The sequence below is a fragment of the Aptenodytes patagonicus genome, chromosome W, assembly GCF_965638725.1.
Source record: "Aptenodytes patagonicus chromosome W, bAptPat1.pri.cur, whole genome shotgun sequence".
Lineage (NCBI taxonomy): Eukaryota > Metazoa > Chordata > Aves > Sphenisciformes > Spheniscidae > Aptenodytes > Aptenodytes patagonicus.
The window spans coordinates 3521393-3545190 of NC_134981.1; the positions used below are offsets into that span (position 1 = coordinate 3521393).

The following is a 23798-nucleotide window of genomic DNA, read 5'->3' on the forward strand; positions in this document are numbered from 1 at the left end:
TTGATTATTGAGGACTTGGATTCCACAGTCTCGGTTGTGATGTTTCTTCTCTTAAGTAGGGTCACAATTATTCAGAGTGGTACTTTCAGTGGAAGACAGCTGTCATAGTTCCAAGGCAATGATGGTCTTCAAATATCGCGGCAAAGATGCTGAACCTACAGTATCTAATCAGTGAGGAACCAGTGGAGGACAATTCAGCTTCTGTGCAGTCGACAGCTTTACCGAGGGATTGGTATTTATTCAGTTAGTTTTGATACTTTCTCAATTAAAATTGCGTAGACACCGAAGATAGGTCTGCAAAATCTGTAGCACTGAGTGATTTTCTTGAATGACAGCAGTTGGTTCGTTGGAAATATGCTCTTAGATGTATGTACATTTTGCAGCGAGTGTCATAGTTGTTACTGCCAAGTATAATACCAAGGGTGAAGAAAATAGTTGATAATATAGTCAGAGGTGATGCTGGGGCTATAAGGAACTGGTGGATAAATTACATTCCTGTAACTGTGGAGTACTGTATGGAGGAAAGTTTGGGAGGTGTGAAGGGAAAATGTGAAGAAAACCATTTGGTTTAAATTGCTAATTGGTCTTTTTTTGGTCTTTTTGCCAGATGTAATGTTTTTCCGTCTTATTTTTCTTCATGATAGAAATAAGGGCTTCTGCACTTCAGTTAAACATCACATAGGATAAAAAGGGTAAGAACCCATTCCAAACACGCATTAAAGACGTGATAAGGATTCTTAAATGTGGACTTACGGACATACTAAAACAGAAACACCAGTGTGTATGTTAGCAACTGTACCCTCCTGCAAAAAGCGTTAAGCTTGTTCCTTTTTGGAGGATCACTTGCTTCAAAGAGGTTCATCAGAAGTCAGCTTTAAGGAATAGACTTTTAGGTCTAGAGATTTCATTAAGTAGCGTTTATATATTAAATGCAAAAATGTGAAACTTTATGTGAGTGTTATATAAGACCTGCCATGCAATTTAAAAAAAAAAAATTAATTAGGAAGTGTCGAAGTTTCAGTTCACGTAGCAGTAATTACTGTGCAACACCTCCGAACAGTTTTGCTGGTGACATTTTACAGCTAAGCTGCATGTGAAGTGCTGGAATCGGAAGCTTTTTCACTTGAGTAACATCTTTAAAGTCCTTGAACTCTACTCAAGGTAGACAGGTTCTGTTAATTAAAGCCTGTATCATGATGATCTCTTTACCTTTGTATGGTGGAGTTGGGGTTGCATATGGAACTTGTCCTTTCCTGTTCTACCAGTCAAACTAAACAAAATCTTCCCATACCTCTAGGGAATACTGCTTAGTTTCAAGGAGAAATGGAGAATTCTCCATTTCCTTTCAACAGCAAGAAAACTTCATTATTATTTCAAGCATGATTTGAGAAAAATACAGATTCACAGTTTTAACTTTAATTTTCTTAGTATGAACGTTGTCATTTTCCTAGCAACAGTTGCCTCCCAGGTTTTGTGGGACCTTAGAAAACGATCGGGTTTAGTTCTGCTAAACACTATTTGCATTTTGCTGTCACGGTTGCGTGTGGTTTGGAAATACTGTGTTCTTGCATGGAGAGTGTTGGAGCTCCTAGCTGGTGACCGTCAGGTATTTTGGGCACTGTGGTGGATCCCCTTATGCTGGAGCTTCTTGGTGGGCTTAGACCGGCCTCTGAAGCTTGACCTTGAGTGAACGCCTTCCATAGTCATTTACTTTTCCTAAGCCAGTTGAGGTGAAAATCATTTTATTTGATCTGTATAGTTGATTTGTCATTTTGCCATCCTTGGAAATTACTGGGGAACGAGACTTGTCACCCCTTTGCTTTCCAGGGTGGAGTTCAGCACTTGAGTCAGATGGGAGGCTCCCAAGAATGGAGTTTGGAAAAGCCGGGATTCTGGGATGAAATGCCAAAGAGGAGGACTATCTCAAGTCCTGTTCTCTGGAACTGAACACCTTCTGCAGTCGTGATACTGAATCCCAGTCTCACGAAAATGCCAAAGTCCGCATCTCTCCTGCACTTAGGTGCCTCTCCATCCTTTTGGGTCCAGATGGCTGCTCGTTCCTTCCTTTTAAAGCAGAGGAGCCCTACTTATAGAATAGCTTAGTAGTCGTAGCATTCCCCCGGGAAGTGAGACACCTTTAGGTCACATCTCTCTGAAAACCAGACTGTCAAGTGGAGTCAATGTCTATCCCTCCTCCTGAAGTTCTGCCATGCTGCCAGAAGAGATCCTCTCTAAAAAGAGAGAATATACTTCACTGTTCAGTCAGTGAAGGAGTTACTCTGCTAAAACTGTTTGCCAGTCAACTTCCCATGCCACTATTAATTTCACACAGGGATATGCAGTACAAGAATTAAATAAACCAGATTTCCCAGTTGTAAAATCCTCAGTAAACAGGTAGAATGTGCACAGTGCGAAGAGAGTGAAGCATCACCAAGGACCAATAAAGCACTGAGGGAATTTAGGCCAATATCTAGAAATTCTTGATTGATTTGGGAACCTGACTTTGTAGAGGGATAGGGATAAGTTAAAGTATTTCAACGTGAAGTGTTTTAGAATTGTAATTTCAAAGATGGCAAGGGCATGGATGGAAGAATAGATGAAGGCGAAGGTAAGGTGTGATCAGGAGATGAGTTGTGGATTAGCTGTAGGCTGGCCAAATAATAAACACGATATGGTGAAGTCCCATGATAAGTGCCAATAAAGTATCTGCACCTTCACTTGGATATATACATGTCCTCAGAAACAGCTTTATATTTTCTTGGTCAGTGGCTATTGAAGTCAAGCCCTGTGGCAAACAGGTTTTCCGAGTACTGAAGCACCGAGTATTGAAGCAGTTGGGTTTGCTACCTTGGCAGGTGTCGTTTGGCTTGTTTTCCCTTGGAGCAGACTGCTCCCAGGCTGTTTTCTCTGGGACAGGGTACACCACCACGGCATTTCCTCTAGTGTAGCCTTGTCGCAGGTTGTCCTGGAGGTTTTGCGTCGTGATACGGGCTGAAAGTGTTGTGTTTCTCTTGGGAAATGTTGTGTTACCGCATGGGCTGGCTTGACAAAATGGTAGGACATTGCTGAAAACCTGCTCTTTCAGCTTACTCGGTTATTCGGGAAGGCAATGATAGCGGGTGTCAGGATGGTAGGTTTATTTAGTAAATTTCTAAGCAGCGATCAGAGATGCCGGGCTTAGTTTTTGAGGTTATAGTCACCATAAGCCCTGCAATTTTTCACTTAATACCTCCTTTCCCACAATTGAACATTATGGCCAAAAGTTATCTGGGTTTGACATAGAACAGCCAAAGAGTATATGCCAGTAAAATAGGTGAAGATAAGATTTCTGTCACCAAAGGCTTGGCTTTGAAGTTCATTTGCACGTTGAGTGTAAGGGCAGCTTTCTTGTGCGCTTCCTTCTTTCCCCTCCGCTCTTCCAATCCTTTGGCAGAGCGAGTTTATTTTGTTGAAGGTTTTATTTTCTGCTGAAAATGCAGGAAATTCAGACAGCTCTCTTGGAAGCTCCCCAAAGCTAATACAAACAAGATACATATGCTTCCCTTAAAGTAACTAAAAATAAAGCAAATTATTTGAAACTACTTAACTGTAGAAATTCCCCTGTAAAGAGGAAAGGGAAGTTTACATCATTATAATTGTGGATGCTGTTAAATTATGTTATCAAGGTGAAATTCTCTGAAGTGTCAACTTGTCTCTTCCACACAAAATAGTACATCACCCTGGAGTTTATAACAACTGCATTACAGGCAGGCGTGGAAGAGCTGACTACTCGATGTCCAAAAACATAATCATTTGAAGTATTCCTTAGCATCTATAAAGCTAGCTGAAAAAAATTTAATGGAAAATGAACTGAAGCTGTCCATTCATCTAGACTTTTTGTGGAGGCAGCTGATGGATCTGGAACAGTTTACCAAATTTTTTCCTCCTTAATTCTCCCTGGTAAAAAGAAGAATGGCAGGAGCTGTCTGTATGGGGTTAATTCGGCATTCTTAGCCTTTTGGTATGTGTTAAGTATATGGTGTGCATATCCTTTTGTTTTCCATTGCTGTCAAAATTGCCTTTAAAGTTGTATCTGCGTCATGAAGGAAGTAGTTGATTACTCAAGATTTTATGTTTTGTGTTTACAAATTCTGTTGGGGGGGGGGGCATGGAACTCACTGAAAATCATAGAATCACAGAATGGTTTGGGTTGGAAGGGACCTCTAAAGGCCATCTAGTCCAACCCCCCTGCCGTGGGCAGGGACATCTTCAACTAGATCAGGTCGCTCAGAGCCCCGTCCAACCTGACCTGGAATGTTTCCAGGGATGGGGCATCCACCCCCTCTCTGGGCAACCTGGGCCAGTGCTTCACCACCCTCAGCGTAAAACATTTCTTCCTTCTATCTAGTCTGAATCTACCCCCTTTAGTTTAAAGCCATTCCCCCTTGTCCTGTCGCAACAGGCCCTGCTAAAAAGTCTGTTCCCATCTTTCTTCTAAGCCCCCTTTAAGTACTGAAAGGCCGCAATAAGGTCTCCCCGAAGCCTTCTCTTCTCCAGGCTGGACAACCCCAACTCTCCCAGCCTGTCCTCATAGGAGAGGTGTTCCATCCCCCCCGATCATTTTTGTGATGTTCACATTACATGTGAAGAATTATAGTGAGGCGTCACAGTCAAGGGCTCAGGATGAAAAAAGGCCGTAGTTAAGGTTGCCTGTGCAACCTTCACTCTCACCTTTCCTCTGCCTGTTCCCTTATCCCTGTGGTAGCCTTCAGCCTCAGAGCTGAGGATGGATGGTCCACACTGCACGGATGCAGCAACACAAATGTGCCGCAGGCCTGCCTGGTACGCAGAGTGCCGTACCGGCTGCTTGCTGCACCTTCCTCTGACTCTTCCTCCACGCTACCTGGCTGGAGAGGAGGACTGGACTTGCAAAGAGAGGCAAAGGGAGCAAATGACCTTGAGGGGGCAGTCAGAGCTAGCTGGGAAAGTGGAAAGTCGGAGATGGTTTTGCTGCTTTGAATTGTGGAGTTGTTAGGAAGGAAACTATTAAAGCATCTCAAGCTAAAGCTCCTTTAGGTAGCTTCTTTACAGCTTTTGCATACTGTATGCACTCCTCGCTCCGCCAGAGAGGGGCCTGCAGTGTCAGTAATTGTGAACTAAAGCCACCAAGCTTCAACGTAAAGAAATTTGCACTTCAGAAAATTCAAATGTCAAGGCATCCTATTACTGGCAGCAAGCTACCACTCGCTAAAAGCCATTCATTGTCATAAGCAGTGAGTTCAGAATTGTGTTTGGACATGTTTTTTTGTCAGCCTGCATTTCCATCATGTATTTCTTTTGCTATTATAGGTGACATTTCCACTTTATTTCAGCAGGTTTCTTTGGATTAAGACTTCACTACGGTGTGCCTTTCCTGGTTTTTTACCCTATTTACATTGTGCGGTTGTAGCGTATTGCATTACCCATCCTTGCTCGGGTTTTGTTTTTTTAGGCAGATAAGGTTCTTCCTGCTCAGATTGTGCTAACAGTATAATTGCCTTTTTGATAGCATTCGTCGTGCCATTTCAACAGGCAGAAACCTCTAGCAGTTATTTAGCTGAAAGTATCAGTTGGCTGGAAAATTGCTGCCATGTGAATGCACGGAGAGAAGCGGGGCTTTTTTAGTAGGCAGCAGTGTCCTGGATGTATACACGTATTGTTGTATACTGCATAGCATCATTCATATGGATCCCACCACGAAGGAAAAGGTGCGCTGTTAGATCTCTGATTTTTAAAAAAGTTGCAAAGTAGACCTGGTTAGGCTTACAATTATTTGTTGCTTTGGATTGCGGATTACTTTACATCCAGGTAAAAAGGAAAAATAAAAGTTGTTGCATTTAAGTGAATTCTAGCTCGCAATAAATAAATATATAATCATGTTATAATCCATCATGTGGACACAATATGAGACTCAAGTTTGTGCACTAGTGCTTTTTAGAATCATAGAATAGAATCACAGAATGGTTTGGGCTGGAAGGGACCTCTAAAGGCCATCTAGTCCCACCCCCCTGCAACGAGCAGGGACATCTTCAACTAGATCAGGTCGCTCAGAGCCCCGTCCAACCTGACCTGGAATGTTTCCAGGGATGGGGCATCCACCCCCTCTCTGGGCAACCTGGGCCAGTGCTTCACCACCCTCAGCGTAAAACATTTCTTCCTTCTATCTAGTCTGAATCTCCCCTCTTTTAGTTTAAAACCATTCCCCCTTGTCCTGTCGCAGTAGGCCCTGCTAAAAAGTCTGTCCCCATCTTTCTTATAAGTCCCCTTTAAGTATTGATAGGCTAAATTTTTAGCCTAAAGAAAACTGTAATTCTTTCATTCTTCACCCTGAAATCAAGACTTCAGTATTCCCTTGAATTCAGCCGTACTGCCACTGCTGGTAACTGGTGGCTGGCAATTGAACGGTTCATCCAGCTCGGGTTGCACGGCCGCGATGGGATGCTGCAGCTGAGTGTCCAGCAGACCTTTGCCGTCTTTCTGGCTAAATGGTCAAAAATGCAAACCGCCATTAAGAAGTCTCTCACCATCCAACTTGCATCCGTGCCATGAAATACCCTGGGTACCACCCAGAAACAGGCAGCGCTCGGCTCGTAGCCTGCACCCAGGACCGAGGGTTAAAAGATGAGCCGGGCTCAAGCGAGGGGCTTCTGTGCGGCTCGGAGCCGAAGTGGGGACAGGAGCACTTGAATCAGCTCTGCGGTGAGGACGCATCTCGTGCGGCAGCCGAAGGCTGGCTGAAGTGAACATCGGGCTGCTGAGATCGCAGGCTGCAGCCGCAGAGGAGATGACTTCAGCGAGACTACCAGAAATCTTAAAAAAAAGTGTTCCTTTCTCTGAAACTTAATACAAAGCTTATTGCATCGTGAAAGACAGCCTCACGTCCACCCGTGCTTAGAAATGTCTCTTCATAACATCACAAGTGACTGAAATTCTGATTTTCAAACGACTCTTATTTTCCATATAAACTAGCATAGGAGGAAAGAAAACAGAAAGCGGAATAATTTTGTCTCAGTTTTTATTAGGCAGTACGAGCCATGAGGGATGGTTAAGCAAAGTTAACCTGAATGACATGTGGACATGCCTCCCTTTTTCTCCTAAAAATTATTAACATTTAGAGGCTGGAGATTTGCATTCATTCCTAATAGAACTTTTTTAATCAGTTCTCTATTATTATAAAAATTAAAATTAATTTAATGTCAAATTAAATTAAAAGGATGAGCACTCAGAAAGTTCCAGTGTAGGAAACAGAAGATGGGTACCATAAATTAAGCAGGCTTTTGGTGACACTGAGATCTTGCATCCTCCACTGACAGTGATTCAACTGCTTTATTTTTTGGTGGGTAACCGTGCCTGTAAGGAACCGAACTGTGAGCACCTGCCTGAGGGTTTGGCGTTTAGGCTGCTTGACTTCTCTGATATTTTATAAGCCGTATCCTTTTCAACTGTTTTCACATATCAGTGTCTTTCCAGCAGTAAATATTGAATTCTCTGGAAGCCTTTGCCCAGGAGGACGTCATGCTAATTATTAATTATATTGCAGTAAGGAAAGCAACAGTATTCCAGGATGGTCAGAGACGAGAACATCCAGCTCTGCCCGTAGTTTGGCTTGGCTTTGCACATTTGTGTGTTCCTTCTTAGTGTTTATCAAACTGAAATTATTTTTCTCCAGATAATGTTCTCATGCCTGTGCTCGTCGTGTTTTCCTCCGCATCCTCTCAGCTTGTTTCCATTCTCTTTTCTCTGGCATTATCACTTGTTTGTTCCTTTTTCTTTTTAACGAAAGAGACCCAGACTACCCTGAACTGTACCTCGATCTCTTGTAGCTGTCGCTGCCTGGTTTGTTCCTTGTGCAACTAGAACATGACCAAGCATCTGGCTTTTTGCCGTAAAAATTAAAATCTTCGCAAAAAACTACCACATTTAATTCCTGTCCTGAAAAGGAGCCACGAGGTGGTTACCTAGGATTACCCGCAGAAATGTTAGAGCTATGCCTGCATTCCCATCCCTTTTGTGGCATGATTTCAGTCTCAAAAAGTCGGTACCAAGCTGTAGCTTCCAAGTTTCTTTTAATGATGGGTATAATGATTTCTATGGGCATAAACAAAAAAAAGGAGGGGGAGGACTGGTACTCATCAGTGTCGACAGAGGCATTATCTGAGCCCTGGTTTGTAAAGGAATACTGTAATAATTTTAAATTATTGCATTTGTCAATTATAAGCATTAGGAAAATGCCGTTACTTTTAACTACTCATTTAAGTGTACTGTTTAATAGATTGAAACTTGTGTGCCCGTCCCCCTGGCTTTTCTTTTCATATAGCAGCCAATCCAGTCAAAAAAATAATCTTAATAATCTTACAAGGATGCTGTGGACGATGTGGTATTCCTTGTCTTGGCCATACATGTTCAGCATTTCAGCTGTGTTCAGCTGGTCTGAAAGTTAATCCACGGGGTGATAAACTTCTCTTCAATGCGAAATGTTTTTGTAACCTTATTTCTATCTGTCGTGACGCCACGTCTAGATGCAGAGGGGCCGTAGCTTGATACTGGTGATACAGAGCAGCAAAAGCACACAGCATTTTATCAGCTCTTACGGCATTTCTCCATTGTCTCATCCAAATGCTGTCCTTGGCTTTCTGCTTGTTTTTTCCTGTTTTGAAAACTTTTAAGCCTTTACAAATGCTTTAATCGCTAATTATAGGAGCGTACAGCTCTCCAGATAACATATATGCAATACTGGGATTCAGTCCCACTTCTCCGTCTTTTATGGAGCTCATTCTTCTTATAAATGATTTTTTTGGTATAGTCAGTTATGGGTAAAAATCTTCACTGTAGCTCCTGGATTTCTTCCTTTGGGCCCCAGATTCTTCACCTGCAACGCCACTGCTGAAAAACAGATGGCTGGTTCTGTCCATCAGCTTCTAAAAACTTTAAATACAATTAGTGAGCCATAACCTCTGGTAACTTTTAATTGTTTGAAGCTGACCAATAGCTGAGTCTGCCTTTTCTTGAAATAACGTGTTTGTAGATGGTTAGCAACACTTTCTGTTTAACCTAGCTGTATGCCCGGGTTTTAAGGTGAACATATTTTATCAAAAAGCATTTAGTTTTTGAAAAGCAATTGTGTGGCTTGTTACCTTTCTGGTAACTGGATAGATCTCACTTGATCCTGAATCATAATGTTTCTGCAAAAGTAATGTAGTCTGTATTTTAGGATAGTGTCTCGGCCACTAGGTGATCCTGCTGCACTGGGGGGAGAATTACACCAGTGCTCAGAGCTTTTTAAAAGCCACCATAATATCCCATATTCTGAATTAAATCCAAGTTGATAGGCACGTACCGCTCCACAGATGAGTTAGCCAGGTCTGGATTTTTCTTCAGATTCCAGCTGAAGCAATTATTTCAGGTTTTGTCTAGTATTTTGCATTATACACATTTCACAGCTTCTAACTGGGATGCTATTTCATAGCACGCTAACTAGGAAACTACAGACGGAGGAACCACCTGTGTTTTGAATGCAAGGGTTGTTTCTGTCGTAGAAGAACGCGATCCCATTGACAGACTCAGTAGCTGCGGTGATCAGCTTTGTAAGGGTCTTTGCCAACGTTGTTAGCTACGCTACAACGGTAATTCAGGTGGCTGAGGCAAAGCTATTAAAAAAGAGGGGATCCCCTTTTTTTTGCAAAAAAAATCAGTCAGTCAGACATCGTTGCTAAAGAAGAAAACTTCATTGTAGTGCGTGCACCAAATACTGTTCTTCAAACAAGCATTTCAAAAGGCTTTCATCGCTTAAATCTCCTTTGTACATGCAGAAGACAAGCGGTGCGGATAACCAAATTAGAGTGCTGCTGCATTTCAGCAGCAGTATGAGGACGGGCGCTCTCTTCTCCGCGGTCCTCGGCACCGTGGAAGAGATGGAGGAGCAAGTCTATATGGGTCTAACCAGGGTAATGACAAGTTCCCGTATTCTCTTCTGCCTTGGTAAGAGCATATATCTGACAAGTGACGATTCCTGCAACGCTACCTTGGAGTAGAAAATAACCCGACTATGTACAGATTGACTGACAGTCCAACAGAACGCTGTTGCAGGTACAGCCTCGTTATGAAGTATTTAAGTGCCTTATGATAACTCAGAAAATTACTGCTTTGTAGGCAGGCGGCAAAAGCAAATGCCAGCGGTTTCAGTGTTCGTACTAAGCAGAAAAACTCAAGCTGGTTTGGTATGGTTCCTGTTCTTGCCAGACCTGTAGAGTCTCACAGTCCAGCGTTTGATGCGGTGGCGAGACCTAATGATACAAACGAAGTAGATTTGCCTTTTTTTTCCCTGTCCCAAGGGAGGACAGACAGCTCTCCGGTCTGAACAACCGTATCAGGCGTATCCTGATGGGCAGCCCAAGGAGAGAAATCCAGAAGGCTAGCAGGCGTGCACATGCCAGCTTGTTCAGCTTAGAAAGTTTGAGTTTCAAAATCATCAGGAATGGTTTGTCAAAGGCATTGACAAGATGAAAAGCTCTACATGTTTTTCTTGAGCATTAAGGCTTAGTGCACTACAAAAGGAGATTTCTTTTTTCGTTTATTACAAGTATTCTTCAATGCCAAAAAAATACAAAAAAAAGGCCAGAGACAAAGTCTGGAGAACGGTGGTGGATGTTCAAGGTGCAATGGGGTTTGATCCAGTCAGTTTTCCTTCTCCCGTCTTTGCTTTTCTCTTTCACCAGCCACTTTTTATTTTTCTGATTTTTTTTTTTCTCTCTCCTTCTCCCTATCCCTCCTCCCCAAGCAGGGGCTCAGCAGAAAATGTATTAAATTAAATGTATGCTGAAGTGCTTTTAGTTAGCATAGGAAGGGTTGAAAAGACTAAGTTCACTTAACCCTTAGTGAATTTGGCTGATTACAGCTAATGCTGTAATGCTAATGCTTTTTGGCTTGAGAAGAGAATCAAGCTATGAGGCTGAATACTAGAGCGCAATGCATTTCGGTTAAAATTTTGGGTATTACAGGAGAAAACAGATCTCTTTCCAGATACAGGCATGCCAGATTTGCTTCACCGTTGAGACGTTAACCAGCTAATAGCTCCATTAATAATAATTACCTGTGCTCTGTCTTTATTACCTGATATATTTTACAATGGAAAAGGGCGCACTAACCTTTTATTCCTTTCTTAAAGGCGCAAGATCTGAATGTGATCGAGGAAGTGATCCGAATGATGCTGGAGATCATCAACTCCTGCCTGACAAATTCTCTTCATCACAACCCAAACTTGGTGTACGCGCTGCTTTACAAGCGGGATCTGTTTGAGCAGTTTCGAACTCACCCCTCCTTCCAGGACATAATGCAAAATATAGATCTGGTAAGTGATACGTTATTTAAAGGATGCTTACATGTTGTTACTCGATCTCTTTATCCTTTTGAGGGGTGGAAAATATTCATCATCTCTATCAGTTTATTTTAGAAAGTATTAAAATGTTGTGTTTCTCTCCCCTGTTTTCTGGGCCTCCACTGTGACTTCTTCTGGGCAACATCTTTAACTCGGCAGAGCCAGGGGGATTTGGGATGCATCTGGTAAGGAACTCCCAACCTGTTACACATCTTTCAGTCCCCTAAGGAAGGACAGCGTCAGCTTCTCTTAACTGCCCCTTGTTAGAAACCTGTCTTTCGGGGGAGGAAAAGCAGATTTTCATCATCCACCAATCTTTTTCTTTTCTCTTACTCCCATCACGAGCCTATTAATGAATATGGGGGATTTTTTAAAAATAGCTAAGAGCAGACGTTCAGCTGCCTTGTTCCCTGAGCTGTATCTGAATGTGTGTTGCTTTCACCTGCAAAATGTCTCTCTCTCCACAGCAATCCCTTTGGGTAAGTAGACATTTTAGAAGAAAACAAAAGGAAATAGCGGTGGATCAGAAGCTGTTACTGGTGTGGTTCTCCATGGAGTATGACTTTGGAAAACAGTTGTTACTTAATTACTGCTGCATCTGATAGTGGCTTTAATGTTCATATTGAGATACCTGAGTAATGATTCCTGCTAGCAAATAATAGATTTTCAGTGCGAGAAATATTTCTCTGTCCTCTAGTCAGTATTTGCAGAGCTGAGCAATGCTTGAAGTCACGCTGTGACCACTGGATGCAAAATACTGGAAGGGAAGGCTGAACAGGATGCTAAATTTCTTGCTGCAGTGAATAGTGCATTTATTCGGTGTGAATAAAAGTCTGCTGAGGTTCTGGTTTGATCTGCTTTTGTTTTAAAATATTACAGAAGATTGACAGATTTCTGATGATCCATAAAGGAAAGTAATTTTAAATGTCGAACTGAAATCCTGCTCTGTACCCATCCCTTCCTCTTCTGTTCTCACTTCATATTTTCTGGTCATGCAAGAGCTTGAAGAACAGACGATTCGGAGCTCAAAACTCTCCAAACTTTTGGCAGCTGCAGACTACAGCCAGCATGATACTGCCTGGATGATTAAGACAAGATGTCTTCAAGTTGTGTAAAGAGAGGATATGGTGCAGTGAAGATAACAGTCGTCTTCGTTCCTGACTGAGATAGGGACCTTCTCTGGTTACTTGTCCAGATCGAGGAAAAGTAGTGGTGGCCAGATCCTTCTGCATGACAGCCCCGTGCCCCCCACAGATAGCAGCACGTCCTTTCCTTTGTAACACTTAAATGTAGGTTTTCTTCAACAATTTAAACAATTCCTCCCCAAAACTCTTTAATATTGGGTTACAGCATAATGCCAGTTACATTCAGAAACTATTTAAAGCTTTCCAAAGGAGCATGTTGAATTTTTAAATAGCTCTTTTGTTAGAGAAGCGAGGATGTCAAAAAAAGATTTTTTTTTTTTTTTTTTTTTTTTTTAAATGTACCTGTCACCAGCTGGCAAGTGGTGAGAGCTGTCAGGCTTGCAGATCTGAATAAAAGATTAGATTCAGCTGACTCCTCTTCTACCCTGTCACGTCCTCCACTTCATACACGGTATCGGCAGCACTACCATCCCAGACAGAACCAGTCTTTGTCTTGTGTGCTACGGCCAAAATGTTTTAACTGGTCTTCCTATCCCTTGAAAAAGTGGCAAATCATGTTAGTTTTACTATACACGTGGGGGGGAGCTTGTCTGGAACCATCTGGGCAGCATCTGAGAAGAACCAAAATGAGTTCCTGGCTCCCAGACTTTGCTCAGGCTTTTCTCTGCAGTGATGGAGGTGGGAGCTCCATCCTCACGGCCACAGGACATTGTGAATGTCTGAAACGTTGGTGTGCTCCAAAAGGAGTCAGAAAATCATGGGGGGAGGAAAAAAAAAAAATCGTTAAAGATTTGGCTCAATAAATTCCTAAACTGTACGTTGCTGGAAGCTGGGAGGGATCTCCCTATTCTTGACCTGCTCTTACATTCTTATTTAAGCATCCATCCCAGCCTACTGTCAGAGACAGAATAGTGAGCTGGCCGGGCTTTTCGTGTGGCCAAGGCTGGTTAGTCGGAGGAGGATGGATCCACCAGCTTCCCATGTATCAGGGAGCTCTGCTGGGTTTCAGGCTGCTGCGCTCAATGTAATTTGGTGGCCCAAAGCCTGTAAACCCTAGGTGTAAATGGTAGATGTTGCAGCTTTTGGTAGTGGAAGGGTGGGGAGGAGAAGTGACCTTTCTGAAGGCCCCAAGCATGTCTGCAGGGGCTGTGCTACATCCTGAGTCTCTCCATCCATACTCTTTCTGGTCATTAAACGGCAAAGTACCCTTGGATTCTCTCCACCCACCCTGTAGTGGAAGTACGAGTGTAATTTCTGTCATCAGATGCCACTAGAGGTCCACACAAGCGGCAGGTGCATTTTATGTTCTGGGTCACTCCAACATCCTTCTGTGCTTTAGCAAAATCCTCCTTACATTAGGTGTAAGATTTTCTGATCCTAAGCTCTAGTCCAGATTTGTATTTCATACAGAAATACTATCAGACAGCATGGTAATGTTCTATATTGAAGAAAACTGACCAAAATACAGAATATGTGCAATCTGTAATGATTTTTGGACACTAAAACAGTTGCCAGCTTGCCTTGTCAAGAATGTATAAAATGGGTATGACTTACCTTGACTTTAATAGTTATTGGTTTTACTCTGCTGCACATAATGTTCTCATAAAGCGAATAGGAAGCACGGAAGGGGTGAAAATGCCAAAAAGTGGATGCAAAATTAGTTGGAAAGTGTACTGAGAAGATAGTAACGAGTAGTTGGCGGTGCAAATGGAAAGAGGCATCTGCTGCAGTCCTGTGTGGGTATGCAAAGGGAGAATAGCCCAGAGGCGTCCTCCAAGCCTACTCATGCTAGTGACTTCTTAGCCGGATTACTCTGGGTTTAGGCACCACGGAAGAAATTCTAGGGAGAAACAAGAGCTGCAGAAAACAGGACCTCTAAGGACAAATAGAACGAGTGCTGATCAGCCAAAGGAAGGCTAAAGGCGATGTGATATTTTTCAAATAAAACACTGCTGTGAAAGGAAAGGGAATAACCTGTTGCACATACTTGTGGATTCACAGGTTCATGAGGAGAGACTTTCTAACGTTAATAGTAACGAAGCGCTGTGGTAGGTTTCCAGGCACTTCAGCATTGGAGACCTCTGGATAGCAGACATTTGGCAGGATGACGCTGGGGCAGAGGACAGAGCAGACATGTCTGTAGGCAGACGTGAATATGGAGGTGGCTCTGCAGCTCCACCAGCTGCTCAGACCAGAGCGGCAATTGCCCGGGTTAACTGCGGGACAGACTTGGTCACAGTGACTAAGGACTTTGCCTCAGGATTTGGACCATTCGGGTTACTCTGGAGATAACACGTAACCTCTGCGTGCTTCATAGTTGAGGCAAAAAAAACAGGTAAACGTTTAAGGGTCATCAGTGTATAGAACACTCTTTTATTGAAAACTACTTACCTGCCTCTGGGTTGTTATAAATAAGCTAAAAATCACCGTTGCCCTCTGATTGGGAACATACGGGAACAGTTAATGCCGTACAGAAGAAACTGAAATCAAAATACCTTCTGTTTCCTATTAATTTACTTTTCATTTTAGAAAGTCATCTTAACAGGATATTGTGCATCTTGTTTAGCTAAATGGGATATTCTTCCTCTGGATGGTGAACAAAGAGGAATGCTATGGTTCCTGTTCTGGCCTCCTGCAGAAGCGTTTCAGCTGTGAACTATCTATAGGCCTCTGTTTCAGAGGTGGTCTATAATTTGGTCAGCAACCTCAGATGTGTCAGGAATTTGGTGGAGGCTCTTCATTAGTCATTCCTAAAGATGAGTTTGGTTCGTGGCCATCGTGAGAACTCACTGGCTTTCATTACTTTCATATTTCCTATGAGCTAGTGATAGATATCATGTGGTTGAACAGGCTTAACTAGGAGCTGCTAGAATTTTGTTTGCAAAATAGTCTGATAGAAATCAGGAGGTCGGGAGCGATGGTTTAGTGATGCGAAGGGTTCGATTGATGCAGTTTCCTACTAGGAATTTACTTCTCCAAAGACGTTTCCCTGCTAGATTTTAAGATCGGTTGAGTTGCTTGGCTCTGGCATAGCAACTCCTATTTCAAGACCTGCAGGACTTGCAGTGAAGGAGTGGGGAGATGAGAAGAGCAGAGCACCTTGAAGAGTTCATGTGTCTTTGAACACGCTCCTGGTTTCAAGGTGAATCTGAAAAACTTCAGTACTTCAAGTTTGCTGATAAACCTTTTGTGTTTCTCCTGCTGTTGAATCACCTGAAGCCACTTCGTCCCTTCTTAAATCAGCGAGGGTTGGCTTTGCCTCACTTTTGCTCCAGGACGGAGGGTATGACTATCGGCTACTGAACATAGCTGTGATTTATGTTTTCCTAAGGAAGCTACTTAGCTGAAGTGCTAATCCTGCGGTACTTTATGACAAGAGGTTTGTTTTCTCCTTTTCTTCTCCTTTCAGTGTGCCGTCAATACAGCGTGTTACTCTACCAGCGGCTAGAAATGTAAAATAGCCAACGTCAAACTGTGCGTCTTTCTCTTTTCATCACTTTCCAAAGGGGGGGGGGGGGGAAAGACAAAAAAAGGAATCAGAACTTTTTCATTTGGTGCCAAGTTAGGTTTTTTTCCTCTTTTGCAGAGTTAACCTTGACAGTTGCGGGCAGAGGAGGCAGCAGTGAATCGCGCTGTTATTTTTAGCTGGAGGAGCAAGCGAGGAGCTGTAGTGTTAGTTAGGCAGCGGCACTGCCTGGGAATGGGCTGGGGCATCGCAGCACTTCAGCATCCACTGAAAGCACCCAAGTGGAGAAAACATCTTGTCTTTGATAGCTCTGCTGCTTGGTGCATGCTATAGTAAATAGAAATATTTCTTTACTTCAGCCTTTCAGCCCTGTTGAAAACAATAGATGGGTAACATAATAGACATTGTGGTTATTCCCTCATAATCTTAAAAAAAAAAAAAAAATCTCCAAAAACTAAAATGTCTATTTGAAATCATTCTAGCTTTCTTGCAGCACTTTTAATCTCTGGAAATATTTTGTAAATTTATTGTTTAGAAAACAAAAGGTCGAAAGATGAGTCTCTCGGGGAAAATTGACCTCTTAAATGGAAAAACTTTATGAAAACCGATTTTGGAAATCACTATAGGAAAGAGTTTTTGTTTAGAGATCTCGAGTATATTAATGGTACATTAATACAAAGCCTGGAAATCCCTGAGCTGATGGTGACCAAGCCGTGTCGCTGCATGCCCCTCGCACCACATGGTTGGGTAGCTCGCACAACCAGAATTAGGCTCTCTGCGCAGGGCAGATACACCGTTTTATCTGGACGCTGATAAGATATTGCTGATGAGGGGTTGTCTAATCCAGGATTAGACGTGCCTTTTAATCCCTGTTAATATGGAAGCCAGATTGGAGAGAGCGCTCTTTAAAAGGGGTTATGTTCCTTGCATGGAGAGGGCCTTTCAGCGCGCAGCATGACTTGGATATGAGTAATTCACAGCGACTCGTTAAGTTTCTTGTTGTTCTTCTTCTTAAGCAGTCTTTGCAGTTGTTTTCTGTTTTCTTAAACCAGTTGCCCAAATAATGAGAAAAATAATTTTCAGAATATCAAAAAATGGACACCATAAGAAAAAAACAAATGTCCATCTCTCAGTCTAGTTCGTTTGCCCGGAGATCTGCTTTTTTCTATACATTACAGTAATATGCTCAGCATTGGGTTTTAAAGCATGTGCTAAAACTTGAAACTCATTTAATATTATCCAGTCAGTTTGCTTTTTCTGGTTCGTTTTCTTTTTAAGTGGACAAGGAGTTGAAATCTGTTAATTTTCATGATTATTTTAAATGCAGCTCTGTTACTTATGTGTGGAAGATAATTGAAGTTCTTTCAAAGGAAAAGGCTACTCTTCTTTACTATTATGTTAAGCTTTTATATTTGGGCAGATTCCTAGGTAAAGCGTTAGACCTGCTACAGAAGAGATGGGAGCTTGGGCAGTAGGGATGTAATGCTGGATGCTTTTTGGTTTTATTACTGATCTAATGGTAATAAGAAAATGCCTCTTTTAGGCTCTCTTCTGTATAACTCATCCTTTTTTTTTTCCCGTGCCCTCCCCCCCCCCCCCTTTTTTTTTTCCTTATTTCATTGGGTTACTCATTGGGTACCTGAGTATCTCATTGGGATACTGTACTATCAGGGTTCCTATCAAGAATTACTCCGATTCTATATTGTCTGAAGTAGTAACGCAAATAATGCTTAGAGATAAGTATTAGTGTTTAAGTAGATATTTTTCATTTCAGTCTTCACCAAAAATAGCCGTTCAAAGTTCTGTGAAATGCTGACACAGCCTGAAAACACTGGAAGCCTATCGCACTTCTGTTCTTTGTGAAATATAACTCAACCAAGATTAGTACCTTTACCACAAAAACATTAAAGTCTTTTAAAAACACGTTAAGATTGGAGGCTTTGACTTTCCAAAATAGGAAACGCCAGGATTCAGGTAGTATCTGCGATCTTCATTCAGTTTTTTTATGCGTATGCATTATGATAGTATTTTATCCTATTCATTAAAAGCCAAATATTAAATTTTGCTTTTGTTGTGGTTTAGCAGAGCTTGAGCTAACGCGGCAGCACTAGTGGGATGGATTCTCTCCGCGAGCCTGCCCTGGGCGAGGATAGGTTTCAGCAGCGATTACTGACAACAGAGGAGTGTTGAAGTGCAGGAAGATGGGTTTTTTCTTTCGAAGTTTGTGGGCAACTTTCTCTCGTTCCTCTATGAGCTGTGTATCCTCTACCAGCAATTTGTCCCAGACTCTATGCCAAAACCATGTCAGCCTCACTCCGAGGTCCTCACACTCTTTGCGCAAGCCGTTTCTTGCCATTTTCCTCTCTAATTTCTGGTTCCTCCCTCCAGCTCCTTTGCTTACGAAGTCAGCACATCATCCTACTCCTGTTTTTTTCCAAGGATCAGAGATCACAGCGCTACAGTGGGTCCTTATCTGTAAGAATGTAAAACCTACCTGCAACATCTGCCAGAGTTGGCAGTGAAATTCTCCCTTCTATTCAAGTATGGAGGTGATCGTAAGGACAGTATAGAAGGCTAAACCTGAATTTTCTCTTGACTGATTTCCACACTTCTGTTGTTTAAAACAAAACAGAACCAAAAAAAGGAAAAAAGCCAAACCACAACAACCCCAAAAAGCAACTTCCAGCAATTGTCACCTGTCTCTCTCTCGCTCGGTGCTGCAGCTTCTAGAGAAAATTGCTCTGTGATCCAGCAAATCTACCTGCTCAAAACAAGGGCTAGGGTTTCGGGGATCACAGGAGGGGAACAACAAATTTGAATCTCACAGTAATCAAGCCATCAGCTGTCTTTGTTTCATTAACAGCAGCTGAGCTGAGAGATATAATTAGGGTAATGGTTTTGGGCTCTAGCTGGGTCTCACTACGGAGCAAAGAGAGCTCAGCAGAGATTTGGTAGTATAATACACCTTTCCCCCCTTCTACTTGGGAGAATTAACAAAGATTACTCGATGTGCTGGAGGTTGGGATTGAGATACAAGTGGACATTAGTACTTTTCAGAGGAGAGATGGCCGAAGCCTACGAGACGTCGGGGAACCTACCAGCAGCATGTGCAGCAACTGGAAGCTGTGTGTGGCTCCAGCCAAGGGGTAGCTGGGTGCTCACGTGTGCGTGGGCTCTACCAAGTGGCCCTGACCATCTTGTGGTACTTTCAAAGGACTCTTAAGTAGGTGTTGAAATTTTGCCCCGTACCCTTTTTGCGTTGTTTTGAGTTTCGGATCCCCTGCGTGACTGATGAGTTCCTCCGGGATAAGGGATGGCATTTGCAAAGTGTGCTCTTTTTGGATGAAAGGAGCTATAGAAGTGGAGGTTTTCTGATGTCCCGCATGGAGAACTGCCGGTGGGATGTCTGCTTCTGGTGTGACCTACTGAGCTTGGAGAGGGATAAAAGTTAAAGCCTGACCTAACCGTGTTCTAGCTAACAAGGACCAGCTGGGTCACAGAAAGGGGGTGGGGAGGGAAATATGGTGAAAAGCAGCTTGGCCTTGCCAGGGAGATGCATGGAGGATGGGAGCATTGAAAGGGAACGTACAGGTCCTTGGGCCTGGAATCTGTGATGGGGAAGGTACGTGAGGGACTTTGGGTGGTTAATTTGGGGCGAAGAGGAGCTTGTGGGCTTTTTTTTTTTTCCTCTCCATTCCAATTGCTGTGGCTTTGGATGCTACAAAACCCCCAGGCAAGTCATATAGACTCTTGTCCTTGTTTTGAGATGTGTAATAGTTGTCTTAAAGCCTTCTGTCCAGGAGTCATTGAAACTATAAGGATTTTACTTTAATGCTTCAAAATGAAAGTAAATTTCTAGCCGAAACTATAAAAATTAGACTGGAAGGCCTCGAAAATCCTGATCTGCAGAAGTACTGACAGATAGAAATATAAGCATATGTCAGTGCACAGTACTTGGAAATGTAAATTTATTAATTCAGCTGTCTGTGTTAAGTTGTAAAATCATCTGTCTATTAAAAATGACTGCAGGAGGATGCTGATAATTGTGCTAACAAAGTCTCCCTGGCTGCGACACAAGCAATAACATGATTATTCTTTAAGAAGTACAGGTACCTTGATCCAGGAAAAGAAGATGACAACTTCTTGTGTAAATTGATACAAAGATCTCTTCTTTTCTATTTATTTATGTGCTCTGATTTTTCGTTCCAGGTGATCAGCTTTTTCAGCTCCCGATTAGAGCAAGCTGGAGCTGAGCTGTCAGTGGAGCGAGTTCTGGAAATCATCAAGCAAGGAGCTGTTGCTTTGCCCAAAGACAGGCTAAGAGTAAGTGCTCAAGACCTTCTCAATTAAAGTGTACTGTTCCAATCAATTACATACATACCCTTTATATCCATAACATCAAAACATCGTTTCTCCTATCGATAGCGGCAGATAAGGGATTACATTGTGGATTGCCCTATCTGTATGTTTTAATTTAAATTCCTAATCTGTGCTGTTTGGGTGAGTTTTCTTGATTAGTTATTAAATTGAAGCGTGTGGAGGAATTAACATTTGCTGAGGCTAAGGTTTTCTTCATCATATCTCGAAGATGCAGTCACACCTCTCCATCTGTTGTTTAGTTAAGCTGTAACCAAACTTTGATCATCCTTTTTTGTGTTGTTAACTTATTCTTCTTTCTCTAGTGCTCTGCACCTCCATCTGGCTCTATATAAAAAAGATAAATTTCTGGGGCTTTAGTTAAGAATTAACCAACCTACTGAAAATCAATTCAGGACCTGTAAGTGTGGTCAACATGACCGTGAACTTTATAATCCTGAGCAGACCCCTCCGTTCTCTTCTGAGAATCTCTCAAATCTCATGAGGGATTTACCAACTTGACAGCTTTTGTGAGGCTAAAATCTATTAATGGCTGTGTGATGTTTAAATACTGCAATAATGAAATCTGTGTAAGTAGGTAAGTAAGTAAATGGGAGTTATGTGTGTTTTTTTTAAACACACGACGAATTTTCTTCTTCGTTATGCCAAGTGTATTTTAAATACTGTCTGCTTTCTGCAGAACCATTTTTGTTCCTACTCCATGATAAGAGAGCGGGAGCACCTTCTCAAGACCCATTTCTTTTGTGATAACTTTAGGAAAATATCATTGATAAGGCACACGGACTACGCATGGCCATTGGCCACGGCTGGCAATTTATTTATACCCTGGTAATTTTAAAACACCCAGTGGGAATTGTCTAGCTGGCTGCATATACTAATGTCTTTCCTACAGTTCCCTGTGTCCCTGAGATGGCACGTATTTAGTCACTCGGACTGAATTACTTCAGGAGAGATTGGTCTAGAGTCCGAGTCCTGAGCCGCAGTACAGGAATAGCCTAAGTAACGCCAGAGGAGTTGTTGGATCCAAATCCAACCCTCCAGGTTGTGTCCTTGCTACACTGTGATGCTGTGAATAGAGAGAAACACTGGACCTTTTGCGTTTTCTATGACAACTTATTCTTACATGCAGATAATTAAAAGCTCTTATGTTGAGAGGCGACCGTGATTCCTTCTTGACATAGAGCCATTGCTAAATAAATCCGCTGCTTACAAAAAAATGAAGGTTTTATCAGTTACTTAGTGTGACAGATTGACTTGCATGTTGGGCCACAACTTAAAGAAATGTCGTTTCTGGAGTGAAATCCCATCAAGTTTAAATTTTCTGCATTAATGATATATAGCGTTCAAAATGACATGTTTATATTGCCACTTAAATCAACAGATCAACATTTTTTGACAAGTGCCAAGCTCTGTTGTCCTTACCGAGCAGTTGAGTACTTCCCATTTTAAGGACGCTTACAGTATGACTTGGAGCGCTTACCTTTCCTCCAAAGGACTTGAGTTTGGGGGCAGGGTTACCAAGTGAACACAGACAGTCTGGCACATAATTCTTCTGCACTGCCCACTTTGACCTACTGGGTTTTATCTTTTTGTTTTTTCAAAATCCTTTTGCCGAGCAGCAGTTTGGCCAGAGCAGGTGACTCCTGCATGGAGAAAAGTTGGTGACACTGACCTTGGTGTCTGTAACGTCACGCATTAATTTGTAAATGCAAATAACAGCCTTTCTTTGCACAGACAGTAATGATGAGCAGCACGTGATTCCCTCCTATAGAAATGACCTTGTGAGCCTTCATGCCCTCCGTCCTTGTACCGCTCTCCTAGGAGTCTCACAGTTCCTCAGGTCTTCCCACTTCAGTCTCTGAGGTTTTCAGGGGAAGCTATTCTAAAGCTCGACAAAATCATATTAAGATCAGACTAAAGATATAGTCACACAATAACTCTGGCAACTCTGAGGAATTTCAGCAGCTAAATAAAGGAGAAAGCTTTAATCCACATGTCTTTAATGACACTCTCTGGGCATGTCTGGATGGGTGGGAGCAGTCGCTTTGCCTGCACAATAGGCTCTGCGGCTGTTCACATCGCTAAGCTCACATCTGCGAGCTGGAAGCTGTCTAGCTGCGTAGAGCAACTAATATTACCTGCTGAAAGGACATTTTTCTAACACGTGCTGGCTTGGGCACAGCCAATTCTGAGAAGTGGCTTCTGGATGTTGGCTTGTGCCTGGCCAGCTTGGACAATGTGCGGAGGAATTAGGGGTCTGTTGCATCTGGGTTGACATGACCTACATGTAATGACAACGTGCAAAGCTGTGGAGTTTAATCCTGAGGATTTATAGATCAGCTTTGCAGTTAATTGCTAATTAATTTTCAAGCCATCCTTGCCTTTTGCCATAACATGCTGAAGTGCTCTAAAGTACAAGAGACCCTGCAGAGATATTACTCCGACCTCCTAGAAATTAGCATCTTCCGCTGAAGCACTCTGGGGGAGGCGGTTGAAACACAAAGAGGGTTTGATTTGGAAAAATGAGGACTGAAGCAGCGGTTTTACTCACTTGCCTCCCTGCAGCTCGGACAATGGTGGGTTTTTTTCTTGTATATAAGTACCCGATGTATGCACAGATAATTACAGTGAATGTTTTCAAGTTGCTTATCTTGGCCTTTGTCGAGGAAGTGAGCATTCAGGAGGCGTTACATGTATTCAGATCTTGAGTCTGTTGCTTAGACCATAGTTCAAACATGAATAAACGTCAACTAAAAATAACAGCACTTAGAGCCACGATCCTGATCTGCATAATGGTGCTTATCAGTTTTGTAGCACACCCTGGTACTCCTGCTCCCTTTCACGGTGGGAAGCAACGTGGGATGCAAAGCGAGTGTGTGTGTGTTAGCAGTAGGTCACATATATATATATATATATATATATATATATATATATTTGTGTGTGTGTGTGTGTGAGGAAAGATAGCCTGCGTTTTCTCAGCAAATAATTATTGGGAAATGGGAGATCTAACTCGTATTTTCCTTCCAGTCCCAGAGCAATCTGACTGGAGACAAACAATATAATTAACATTATTTTAAGCGTATGCTTTTAGCCGTGTACTGCGGAAGGCAGGGAAAGTCCAAGCCGAGTAATTAGCCTTTTAGAAGACTTCTGCATAAACAGAGAGATAAAGGGCAGGTGCTGAAATCAAGAGCTGGTTATTTCTCCTTCAGTCTGTGGGAGGAGATAAATGAAGTTAATATGCCCGGGACAGAGGCAGAAGCCACGGCGTGGAGATAGAGCTGTCTCCTTCGCAGACGAGCAGCCCACAATCCAGGCTCCCTGTTTTATTGCAGAAGCTTATTAAAGGCAATTTAGAGATCATAGTGATAGGTGAAAATTGGCCTCATTCTTTCTTTAATTTTATTTTTTTAAAGTT

At 42.4% G+C, this 23798-nt stretch overlaps 1 protein-coding gene across 5 annotated transcripts in view; it reads left to right on the plus strand.

Moving 5' to 3' along the window:
* LOC143172286 (dymeclin) overlaps positions 1-23798 on the plus strand; it is a 224911-nt gene that overhangs the window by 172712 nt on the left and 28401 nt on the right. For all 5 annotated transcript variants that reach the window (XM_076361540.1, XM_076361539.1, XM_076361538.1 and 2 more), the window contains 2 exons: positions 11183-11365; positions 20213-20326. In XM_076361540.1, coding sequence (XP_076217655.1) covers positions 11183-11365; positions 20213-20326 — 297 coding nt within the window. The remainder of the gene's footprint in view (positions 1-11182; positions 11366-20212; positions 20327-23798) is intronic.